Source organism: Thalia democratica, chromosome 3 (genome assembly GCF_965202585.1).
Source record: "Thalia democratica chromosome 3, ktThaDemo2.hap1.1, whole genome shotgun sequence".
Classification (NCBI taxonomy): domain Eukaryota; kingdom Metazoa; phylum Chordata; class Thaliacea; order Salpida; family Salpidae; genus Thalia; species Thalia democratica.
The window spans coordinates 24,362,937-24,374,053 of NC_139167.1; the positions used below are offsets into that span (position 1 = coordinate 24,362,937).

At 24.2% G+C, this 11,117-nt stretch overlaps 1 protein-coding gene across 1 annotated transcript in view; it reads right to left on the bottom strand.

Annotated features, from left to right (window-relative positions):
- The window catches only part of LOC145831800 (diacylglycerol kinase delta-like), a 46,670-nt gene extending 36,478 nt beyond the window's left edge, over positions 1-10,192 (bottom strand). The window contains exons 1-4 of the mRNA XM_082939142.1: positions 10,140-10,192; positions 9,878-9,958; positions 9,047-9,151; positions 8,564-8,699 (exon numbers count right to left, since the gene is read on the bottom strand). Coding sequence (XP_082795268.1) covers positions 8,564-8,699; positions 9,047-9,127 — 217 coding nt within the window. The 5' untranslated portion in view covers positions 9,128-9,151; positions 9,878-9,958; positions 10,140-10,192. The remainder of the gene's footprint in view (positions 1-8,563; positions 8,700-9,046; positions 9,152-9,877; positions 9,959-10,139) is intronic.
- Positions 10,193-11,117: the final 925 nt, after the last annotated feature.

The following is an 11,117-nucleotide window of genomic DNA, read 5'->3' on the forward strand; positions in this document are numbered from 1 at the left end:
CATTTTGTAATTTAAAACTGTCCGCTAAAATATTTTGTAAGGAGATGTTTAAAACTCAAACATTTTGCGCGTAAACTTTCTAAAGGGCTCTTCTTGTTCAAATCTCTACGATTTAACGCATTTTAAAATTATTGTAAAGACTATTTATTCTCTAGCTATTAAACTTTTCTAGACAACAATAAAAATTGGATGATAAGTTTCAATTTACATCATTGCATAAATTTAAATTCAAAAACTCACAGGTTTGAACTTGCAAAAAAAAACTTTTTCGTTTAACGAGATCAAAACTAAACTTTTACGTGTGAATTCACAGAACCAAAATTTATTAGAAAATGATGACTCACTTAATTTGCATTTTAAAATTGAAATAACTATCAAAAAGCAACAATGTTAGGAATTTTAATTATTTCAGTGATTCACTAAAACTTAAACTAGTTTAAAAATAAAGTCTAATTCAAAAATAATTTTCTCCTATTTGAAAAGAAAAGATCAAATAACTGTTCAAATATTTAATCTTGTTTAAATCTTGTTCAGGATTTAATACGCTTAAAACGTTATGACTTTAGTGAAAATATTTATTTAGTTTTCTTTTAAAAACTTTTTTTCAAAACAATTTAAGAATATTTTCTCTGTTTATTGTCAAAAAAGTAAACAACCAAACTTTAAACCCATTTGAAATAAAAGGCGCTTTAAAATGCTAAATATAAAAGTTTAAGGGGGGACACTTTAGACTGTAACAAAGCGAAATTCAATTGTTGAGAAACACTTTGTGAAGTGACTTTATCTTCAAGTGAGTTTTGAGAAAGTAAACGAAATACTTGTATCGACAATGTGAAGCCATTAAAATTTTTCAGCAGTTCTTTTAAATATAATAGACTATTTTTATTGTTGGGTGTGAAACTTTAATAGATGCATGGTCTTTTTTAGTTCAAGTAACAGAGTATAAACACAATTTAGAACAAAACTCATTGAAAATTCACTGTATTTTTAATTTTTTTGTTCTCCACACAGTTAATTTTACGAATGATTGCTATAGATTTTTCAAAAGCAGGACCTACTTATGAAAAATATAACAAATGCACGTATACATAACAGCTCAAGAAAGTTTTACAAAATGTAAAAGCTAATATCAATTTAAATAAGTGGTTGGAAAATAGCTTGACTGTTAGAAACTGATTTGAACCAAACTATTTAAACTCCAGAGAAGTGTTTAGTAAGAAGTCAGGTTTTGAAAAAGTCAAAACTAAAACGTGTTAAGAAGTTACCAAGTTTTTATTTTCTCAAAAGCTGAAAGTATACAATTCTTTTTCTTTTACTTTTCGCTTGTTGCATTTTATAATAACAGTTAAAATTATAATTCTAAATTAATTAAGTTGATTCATGAAGTTATCATCAACAGTAAAAGTTTTAAATACAATAAAGCTTGAAATTGTGCAGCAGTTAAAGCAGCTTACTTTAGTTACTATTGAAGTGTGTGGCTTTAACTAATATTAAAATTAATTAAGGTACTTGTTTTATAATTCTATATTTGAAATTTTTGCACTGTAGTCATGTATCAAATTTTTCTTTAAAACGTTTACTTTTAAATACAACTACTTAAAACATTTTTTTTTAACTTTAACAACTTGTTTTTACTTCTTAAATAAGGCTGTAGGTTTCCCACATTTTATGCATACATATATAAATGCAAATGAAATATTTTACATTTAATTTACTAGAATGATAGTATATTATTTTAAAACAGATTTACTAAATATAGTTTGAACTTAGTCAGAGCACTTTTCAATAACCGCTACGTTATAATTTATTCACAGTTTAAAAGCTTTTGCACGTAACGGCTTTCTCAAAGCAAGTATCATTTGAAAAAAAAGTATTTTTATGTACAGAAAGACAGCTATAAACTTTAAAACACTTTTCAACAGCTGCTAGGATGCACTTTATTCACAAATGCATTTACATACAATCACTTTCTCAAAGCATGTACTTTTACTACTATTGTTCTGCAACGTGTCAATTCTTTTACATTGAAGTTAAATTGAGTGCAAACTTTAAACAGTAAACTTTACTGAACTGTTTTAGTTTGAACAAATGTAAGTTTCTTCTCAAAACATTCAGCCGTAAAGTGCATGCTTTAAATACTGGCTGATCTAAATTACATTAAAATTTTTTTTTTTAATACTGCGCATGCTTTTTATAGTTTAAAAAATGTTTCACAGAAAAATTGATGATTTTGTAATTTTTTCTACTAAACTATTTGTTATAAAAATCCTTGCAACACTTTTTCTCAAAACATCTTACTTTGTGAATGCATGTTTTAAACATTAATTGCATAAATTAAATTTAATCGTTTTAAAATATTTTTTAATGTCTTTAATCATTCAAAATATGTTTCTCAGAAAAATGCTAAGTTGACAATTTTTTGATGCTTTTACACAAACTCAAACGTTTTCTTAAAACAGCTGAATTTACATATTAATGTACATGTTTTGTAATTAATTGTTTGAAAAATATGTAAAATTAAATACATGTAAAACTAACTGCACGTTTAAGATATTTTTAAAAGCTATTTATATTTATAAAAAAGTTTAGCAGAGTACACATAAAAATAAAAATTCAGGAAAGTGTATATCGAAATAAAAATTATTAAAACTATGTATTATTAAAAACCAATAAACAAAAGTAGCTTAAACTTTTATCTCATCTAATATGCACTTTCACTACAAAGAGCAAAGTCCAAATTGTTTCATCATTAACATATTATCTATATTTTTGTGGTTTTTAATTTCTTTATAAAGATTTATCAAAACCTTCAAAATAAAATGCGTTTGTCTTAATGTGATCAAACTATTTCAGGTCTTAAAATTTAGTGCATATTAGATGATTTACAGTGGTTTATTATATAACTACACATAACTTAAAGTAAACTTTGATTCTACATAAACATCAAGTTTAATGCACTTTGACTATGTATATTTTTTTAATTTTAAAAAGCTTTTTGTTTTAATTCCCAAATGCTTTCTTAATATTTTCTCAAACAAAACAAACTTAGGCTTAAAGTTAATTTTCTAAAAAACCATTTATATAAATTTGTTGATCTACCTAAACAAAAGTGTTTATCGTATAAAAAACAATGTCGATTTAATAACAAATACTTTACAATAATTTTCCTAACTTTTTAATGAGTGCGAAATACTTTTATTTAAAAATTTTTTTATTTTATATTATATTTTTATTTAATAAAACCTACATTACAAACCAGGAGAACTAAGAAAATTTAAACTGTACAGAAATGTATGTAAAAGGGTTAAATGATTTAGAAAACATGTTTTTCTTTTAACTAATCACTAACAACGTGAACTTAATTCTATATTTTCTACGTAATTTATTTTAACGAGTTTTGAACTATTTCTCTTTAAAAATCTATTAGTCCTAATTAAACACATGGCTCTAATTTTGAATAATAAGAAATGTATGTCAATGGCTCATGCTATTCTATAAAAGTGTTACATTAATATTAATCACTAAAAACATGTTATAATTTCACCGCATGTTTCACTTTGAAAACCTTTTTATCTCAATTAAGGATAGTTTAGTAATAAATTAGTTTTAATTTATGTCAGAGCTTACACAGTTCTCTAAACAATTTAACTTTCTGTATGTATACGCTTGATTTCTTTATAAAACTAATCTAACAAAACATCTAATTTATATGTGTTTAGAGTTCACAAATAATTTTTAAAATTTTGAAGAGTTCGACAAAAAACAGGTTTACATTTTGCAAAAAAAAAAATAAACAAAATCGTCTTTTCATTTTATATTATTCACCACAAAGCAGAGTTTCAACAAAATTTATCTGTGTGCGGTTTTCGCTTATATATATAAATAGCTGGCAAACCTTCAAAGCAAGATAAATCAATTTAAATGCCAAAATAAACAATATTTAGATATATAAATAGTTTCGCGGTATTACTTTATCGTTTTACTCAAAGGCATAAGAAGTAAAAGCTCTTACAAAATTATAAAATATTTTGCATAAATTTCGTCAATAAAACAACAAAAAAATCAATAAAATTGAAACAATATGATTATAAACTTTCCAAGAAACAATGCATACAATGTACTACTGTCCACACTAAATAGTTTGAAAATTCCTCCAACTATATCAATAAAAACAAGAACTAAATTTTAAAAAGTCAATACAAGTTGCATAAAGCAGAGTCTAATTCAAAAAATATACATACCAAACATTAAACGTCCATAAAGTATTTTATATAAACGCTTGCAACAGCATATTAATAAAAACAAGAATTAAGTTTTTAAATCAATACAAGTTAAAGAATATGAAGTTTATTTCCCAAATATATTATATATATATATATATATATATATATATATATATATACCAAACATCAAATGTCCACAAAATACATTTTATAAAATAACATATTAATAAAACAAGCGTGCAAGGATGAACTTTGTAAAATCAATATTTCTTTTCTGAATATTAAATTAGACCTGTTCGGAAACGAAAAATCCATAAAAAGTGACCTTACGAAATGAACTTGCCAAAATGATTTAATTTATTTTTAATCCGAAGCACACTGATCAATACAATTTAATTTCAATGCATAAAACAAAATGGTCATATATTACATCGTAAAATTTTATTAACTTTGTGAAATGAACTTTCTGAGTCAGAATGATTTAGTTTTTCTATTTTTTTGATGAAATTGTAAAAACTTTACTCCTTGCATACTATGATTTAATATAGTTTAAATTTTCCATGCGTTAAGAAAAATAGTCATAAATTACATAGTAAAAATTTATAAATTTTATAAACCTTATAAAATCAACTTAATAATTCCAATGGTTTTACAAATCTTTATTAAAAACACTGAGCAATATAACATACTTTACAAGTTTATAAAATTTCATCTTTATAGAAAAAATTTCCATATGTTGTAAATAAAATTAGCAAAATGTTGTTAAATTTTACTGAAATACAGATATAGTATAATTTAAGCTTTTATTTGTATAAAACGTTTTGTCATGCATTTATAAGTTTGCTATCCTTATTAAATTGAACTCTCTGCATATGTGGAACAATTTAACTTAATTTATTCTAAAAACGTTATAAATATAAGCGATGATTATATTATAGACTATAGCAAGGGTAAAAACAAATTGTCTAAAACTCGAGTAATTAATTCATTGTGCAAAGTAGAACTAATTTAAAACAACAAAATTAATGTAATTTAAACTTTTAATTAAATTAATCACTTGGTCGTATAGTTCGTGGTAACTTTAAAGTAGGATTAATTCAGTTAATTTTTTATGCTTTTCAATACATATGTTTCTTGTACTAAGATGATAAATTAATTTACAACTTGTTAAAAGAACAGATGTGGCGAAAAAACTTTATAGCAAATATTTTTTTTAATTTAAACTCGTTGGTCTAAATTAATTTTGTTGATAAATTTAATCAATACTGTAATTTATACAAAAGTAAAGTATCGATCTAATAATAGACATAGATTAATTTACTTTATCTTCATCAATGTAGATTAATTTAACCATATGGTCTTGTATTAGTAAACTTTATTCAAACTAGAAAAATATGTTTTTATTGTACTATATTAAATAAAGAAGAAATTGTTTGAAAAGATGAAACAATAACTTAGCAAATACATGTACTACCTTATTATAGCTACGATTTGTAGAAAAAAATCTTTAGAAAAATTCTTAAACATAAATTATTAAAAGCTTATTATGTTAAATTACATTTGTAAAAGTAAACTCGTTACAACAATTGTTTGACTTAAAATTTATCATAAAATGTATATAAAAAATTTTTAGATAAAAAATAAAATATATTCCAAGTTAGTTACATGTTTTAATGATTTTAAGAAAAAAAAAAGCAATACAACAAGTTTAGTCCTAATCATTCTGAGTATGAAAAGAATTAGTTGACTTTAAATTTAATTATTTCAAAAATCTTATATGTTCATTGTTATTATTAGTCAAACTACAATTGTGGGAAACAATATAAAAAGTGTTCTCGGTAAAACAATGGCAAATTAAAATATACTTTGCATTATAATAAGAACGTGTTATCGATCATTAAAAATCACAAGTAATTACTCGTTAACACGAATGTGTGAGTTGAAATCATTCTATTTTTACTTTTTGGCGCGTTGACTTTTTTGTGAACGTAAAATTCTAAACTTTTTAAATCTAAAAGCTACAAGACATTTTTTAATAAGCAATTTTATTTTATAATCGATACTAATTTAATTTGCTGTTTAAATAGAATAAATATCAAAAGAATTGTTTCCAAAGCCAAGATGATGCAACTAAAACGTTTTACTAAAGCCAAATAAAGTTATTTATTTTTTTTTTTCTTGAAATTATAATTTTGTGCAAAAATCTTATGTACAAGTATACCTAAGTTATCAAGCTTTTCAACGAACAAATAGGCTTAAATTATCAAAGCATTTCGAAAAGGAACCATAAGATAAAATACTTTTAACGAAAAAAAAAAAAAACAACAACTAATTATCATTAAACCAAAATGTTTGAACCTTATCCAAGCTTGAAAAGTTTAAAGGGTTGACTTGTTCAAAAAGGAACTAACAGTCAATAAGAAAAAAACTTTTAGGAAGTTTTTTCAGTATATTTATAGTTTTTAAAAGTGTTTTTTTTAAGTTTGTTAAAAGTTTAAAATACGTTTAAATTAATAGAAACAGCTATAATATTTATAGCTCGTAAAAGTCTAGAAATTATTTTTCGGGATCAAACTTGTTTAAATGAGTTTAAATTACTTGAGTTTGTTTGCAATTTGTATAAATATAAGTACTGTTAAAAAGAAGATTGAGGTTGAATTTAAAAATAAAAAAGACCTATTAAAAAACAATTTTTTTAGCTAAAATAAGTTTGTTCAAGGTGAGAAAATTGTTTGAATAAAAAAAAATTTGTATACAAATTAGATTAGTAACTAAATTTAACAGAATAAACTCGTTTAATAAAGTTTCAAGGGCATTTTTAAACTACGCCTCATCCAAATGACAATCAAAATTAAATTCTCTACAAAGGAAAAAAATTTAGCTATTTGTATTTGTAAGTTGAATTTACGTCTTTTCCGAGGTAACATTTTGCGCTTGAAATGAAACTCAACTGAACTTGCTTGATTTAAATTTGTGCAAGCTTATTTACAACTTGCTGTCAGACTTCAGAAACAAACGAGTAATTTATATCTTATTTCATCAAACTGACGCGGTGTTTAGATTAACACAGAGAGAAAACAAGGCAAAAAGTCAACTTTACTTATTGTTCACTGGTAACAAAATAAAAACAGTTTATATTTGCACTCTTACAGAAATACGTTTAAGGTATTTTTTCCAGCTAGCTTGGCTAATCGTGTGCAAGTTATTGCTTTCTCATTTACGATTATCGTTCGTAATATATTAATTCATGGAGAGTGGAAAAAAAACTACATACAATTATATGTTAAGCTCATAGTGTAGTGACAAATTATATATACATGCTAGTACATTACAATGCACAAAAAATTTGTTAAAAATTTTATGTATGTTAAAATAAATAAAACTAGTTCGAGTATAACTTTATTTTTTCTATGGTAAAAAAAAGACTTTAAACTAACTTGTTTATATAAAAACAATGTAATGTAAATACACAAGTAATTTTACGTCATGTATGCAGAAACATAAACATATTTGCCCCGAAGCTACTCACCGAAATAGCAATCAAGAGCAAGATAAATTTGTTTTCAACTTCACTTTTTTTCATGTTTGAACTCATATAAAATTACAATTTTTATATACCAACTGAATAAAAATTTTATTTGTTAAAAACTATTCACAATGCCATGCATATTGTTTCAACTTTATTTTTATAATGTTTTAATGCCTAGCTCTATATATATACAAAAAACAAGCCAACAAGTTATCAACTTTTCCAACAGAAACTGATACCTACAGTTAGTAACCTTTTCTAACACTTGTGTCAATTTGTTAAATATTCAAAACTCAACAAAATATTTGTTCTGGGTTGGCACAGACGGAGCCAAAAATAAATTCCTAACTTTTCCTAACTTTTCTAAATCAAATTCTTATTTTAAACCAATTCAAAAATTCATAATTATTTTAAAAACTTTTGAACTTTATTTTTATATAGTTTAAAACAACTTATTTTTAAACTTTGTAAAATTTTTAGAAAATAACATTAGCAAAATGCAGTTTTTAGTGATGATAAACTTTTATATCAAGATCAATTTTGTATCAAATTTCCTGACTTTTCCTGATTTTTTTTTCAATAACCTCCATTTTTCTTGACTTTTTTTTTCATTTTTCCTGAACTTTTTTGACCTTCCTAATCTTTGAGGCAACCATGTCAAATAAAATAAATACAATTTTGATGCACTAACATTAAACAAACCATCACAGAAAAGTTCATAAACAATTGCACCACTCGAAATTTACAGGTTAACTATGGGTACAAACGCACTAATTGTGACGTCATAATATTAAACTGTACAAATACATACCATCGCAAGACAGCCCGTGATTGGTCACCCCTGATAACACCTCCCTGCAAACATTGCAGTAAGTGGGCCTCGAGTGTGCGCAAGCGTACCAGTTGTGGCAATCGTCCATGACCATGTCCAGCGCTGATTGGTCCCTCTGTTTGATAATGAACGTATTAAAGTTTATTGTAAAAATTTTTATATTTTAAACTTGTTCCATTTATTATTATACCTAGTGTTGACTGGTCTTTCTGTATGGTAGTGACTACATTTAGTATAAGAAATTTATAGTAAAAAAATTTACGCATTAAGTATGTTTTTTTTTAGTTCTCTAAGTCTAGTGCTGACTGGTTTCTTTATTTGAAAAGTATGTTAAATACAAATATAAATATTTTATAGAAATGTAAAAAACTACAAATAAAGAAAAAAATTACAACTGAAATTTGACACATTTAGTATAAACACATTTAAATAAAAAAATTATTTATAGTATTTTCAACTCACATTATAAAACTGTTGGTGTTTTTGGGCTCTTATGGCAGTTATCCAACTATCCATGTTTCTTCTTGTGTCTGTACACAGCATCAGTTTGTAATTGGAACCAATTACCTGCAGTCGTATTCAAAATATTAGTTACAAATAGATATTAAACTATTTTGTATGCAGGGTACATTTCATATTGTGTCAGTAAATAACATTAATTTAAAAGTTAACTACCTAAAATAAATAGTAACATTTATTACCTGTGAAGATAATAAACTTTATATATATATATATTTATGCACAAAATAAAGGTTATCAAAACTATGCCAGTGTATGACATCAGCTTGTATCTTGTTCCTTATACTTGCAGTGAAATAATAATAAAATTCAAGTAAATACAACAAAAATTTAATTTGTGTTTGAAATGTGCTCTCAATTTGATTTTCATTAATTTTTATTACATTACAAGATTACTATTATTTTTGTATTTTAATTGTTTTTTTTTATACTTTGATACAATAAGTTTTACAACTGATTTCAGAACAGTTAATTTTTTTTTTGAAATTTTTTAAACTATTACAAATTAACATTTTATTACTTTTTAGAAAAACTATTACTAAGTTTAATTGCTAAGCGGATTTTCAAATTGTAGATCTGTAGTAAAATAATAATAGTAAAAATGACAAACAATAAAAAATTGGTTTAAATTAAGTTTTTTGTTTACAAAATTAAAACTAAAAAAAATAATGATAAACCATCCCTTGTGAATAGATTATTGTGTTTTATTTATTTGTTTTGAACTCAATATTTATTACAAAATTAACCATAATTACATAAAATAACAAAACTAACAGAAAAGCTGCAATTGATATTTTTGTGACTGTTTTCAGCAACACTACACCCATTCAAGTCAAATTCATTGAATATTTCAGCCTGAAATTTATTAATTATTTAATTAAATCTACAAAAAATGCATAACTTTAATTTGTTTTATAACGTCACATGTGAATTTATTCAGTTTGAATAATCAGTCTGTTCACACTAACAACATTTTTCAACAAACAAGTAAAAATAGCATTTATTGGTTGAAAATATTTTTTTAAACTAAACTAACATCTTCAGATTTGGCATAATACAACTTTCCACCTCTTAACTTGAAATATCTTGATTTCCATCTCTACAAATCAAACTTATTGTTTATTATAATAATAGAAAGTATAGTTTTCATTTTACTACAATATTTATGAAAAAAAAAAGAGTAAATTGATCAAGTATAATACTTTATGATATTCTAAAACCAAGTTCTTTGTAGAGCAAAATTATATAATAACTTATATATATCAACTGTGTTTTCAAAATAAATAAGTTATTAATCTTTATATCTTTAATCTTTACAACTTGTTTTAAATAACTATTTTTAAGATTTTTTATAAAAAACTTTTTTTTTTCACTTAATGAATTAAAGCTTAAAATTGACTTTGTAAATTAGTTTTTTTCCACATGCATATTTTATTTTGATCAAAAAACTAATTAAAAACTAATAAGTAATTAAATGTAAACTTAAATTTTATTATTTTTATATCTAAATAACCAACTTGAAATGAGCCGGGTGACTGTTTGAAAAGCAATCCTTCTTTGATGGATTTCTGCAGAATTTAATCATTTGAACCTAATTTACTTTCAAGTGGTACTAATGCTATTTCTTTATTGTTCACTTGAAAACTTAAATGATTTTTAAAGTTGTTATAAAACGATGATTACATCAATGAAACTTTTTATAAAACAATGTATTGTTTCCAAATAAAACTTAAACAATTACAAAAAAAAAAAATCCAACGTATAATGGAAGGCCTAAAACCTACAATTTAAAATAAAACCAACATTTGTATCAAGCAATAACAAATACACAAGAAAATTTTCTAAACACTTTCCATAAACTGTAACAAACTTTTTCACTACTTTTATCTTATAATATACAAAAAATTAATGGACAAGACTTTAAAAGGTGTCCATGGTGTGCAACTCAACAACCCAAAGGTTATTTGTGCACCAGGTCCTAAGACCAAAAATTTTCAGCATTTGTTTTTGTCAC